The sequence below is a fragment of the Rhincodon typus genome, unplaced genomic scaffold (assembly GCF_021869965.1).
Source record: "Rhincodon typus isolate 14 unplaced genomic scaffold, sRhiTyp1.1 hic_rhity00004310, whole genome shotgun sequence".
Taxonomy (NCBI): Eukaryota; Metazoa; Chordata; class Chondrichthyes; order Orectolobiformes; family Rhincodontidae; genus Rhincodon; species Rhincodon typus.
In genome coordinates, this window is record NW_025969948.1 from 8,182 (window position 1) to 9,795 (window position 1,614).

The 1,614-nt window shown below is 63.2% G+C and overlaps 1 protein-coding gene across 1 annotated transcript in view; it reads left to right on the top strand.

Moving 5' to 3' along the window:
- The window catches only part of LOC125481924, a gene marked incomplete at its 3' end in the record, with an annotated part of 9,527 nt that overhangs the window by 4,548 nt on the left and 3,365 nt on the right, over positions 1-1,614 (top strand). The window contains exon 2 of the mRNA XM_048593873.1: positions 897-1,550. Coding sequence (XP_048449830.1) covers positions 897-1,550 — 654 coding nt within the window. The remainder of the gene's footprint in view (positions 1-896; positions 1,551-1,614) is intronic.

Below are 1,614 nucleotides of genomic sequence, written 5' to 3' on the forward strand. Positions count from 1 at the left end.
GTGGGGATTTGAACAGGAGGGTGAGGATTGTAGGGGGCTGGAGGAGGAGGTGATGGAGATAGGGAGGGAGGGATTTGAACAGGAGGGTGAGGATTGTAGGGGGCTGGAGGAGGTGACGGAGATAGGGAGGGACGGAGTCGGTGCTGGCAGGGTGTCCCTCCCTCCCTCTCCCACCCTCCTGTTCACTCCGTACCACCCTCGAAGGTGCCCGTGCCCCTCCGATGCCAGTCTCTCCAGCCCCGATTCCCTACGCCCCGCCGTTCGGCCCGACGCCTCGGCCTGTGGTACTGTCCCTTCCTCTCACCAGTACCCCCCAAGTACATCCACACTCTCTGACCGAGCTTTCACTCTCCTGTCCCTCGCTGCCGCCTCCACCTCCCTCAGAGGGTGGCGGGGGGTGCGCGGAGTGGCGCAGTGCGAGGGGCATCGTTTGAAAGTGCCCCCTGGGGGTGGGGGTGCGGGGGGCGGGGGCAGGCAAATCAACATTTAAAAATGGCGGCGCCCTTTGTCCAAAGTCACTGCGACGGAGGCAAATTGGGAACGAAATTGGGTGTTTCTCACCCAAGGGTCGCTACATAAATGAAATCAGCAATGCCATCGGGTTCACAGTGACAGTGGCTATATAAATGAAATCAGCAATGCCATTGGGTTCACAGTGAGAGTGGCTATATAGATGAAATCAGCAATGCCATTGGGTTCACAGTGAGAGTGGCTATATAAATGAAACCAGCAATGCCATTGGGTACACGGTGAGAGGCGCTATATAGATGAAACCAGCAATGCCATTGGGTTCACGGTGAGAGGCGCTATATAAATGAAACCAGCAATGCCATTGGGTTCACGGGGAGAAGTGGCTATATAAATGAAATCAGCAATGCCATCGGGTTCACGGTGAGAGTCGCTATATAAATGAAAACTTTCTCCCGCAGGTCGGAATCCCAGAGCCCGCCGCACAGCGGTGCGCCCTCCAGGTGGCGATGGCGCTCGACCACCTGCACGGCCGGGGCCTGGTGCACCGCGACGTGAAGCCGGAGAACGTGCTGCTGTTCGACCGGGAGTGCCGGCGCGTCAAGCTGACCGACTTCGGGCTGGTGAGGCGGGAGGGCCTCAACGTGTGGCACGGCCCCAGCGCGGTGCCCTACATGGCGCCCGAGCTGTGCGGGGAGGAGGCGCGCAGGGACGGGGCGCGGGTCTCGTGCGCCGAGGACGCCTGGGCCTTCGGGGTCCTCCTGTACAGCGTCCTGACGGGGAGCTTCCCCTGGGAGCGCACCTCCTCCGAGGACCCGCTCTACCGCGCCTACGCCCTCTGGCGCCAGGAGGGGGCTCCCGACGCCTCCTGCCCCCCTCAGTGGCGCTGTTTCACCCCCTCCGCCTCCCTCATGCTGGGGGGCTTCCTCTGCCCCCGTCCCGATGCCCGCTCGGCCGTGGCTGAGGTGCTCAGGTACCTCAAGCAGAGGTGGGTCCTCCGGGACAGACCCCCTGGCCCTGGGGCAAAGCCCGAGGAAGGAAGGACGGCAGCGGCGCCAGGGAGGGGAGGGGAGGGCGGGTTGGTTGTGCCAGACGGGGAAGGCTCAGGGGCACTCATACCCGCCTGCCCCACGGGCACCCCCCCCC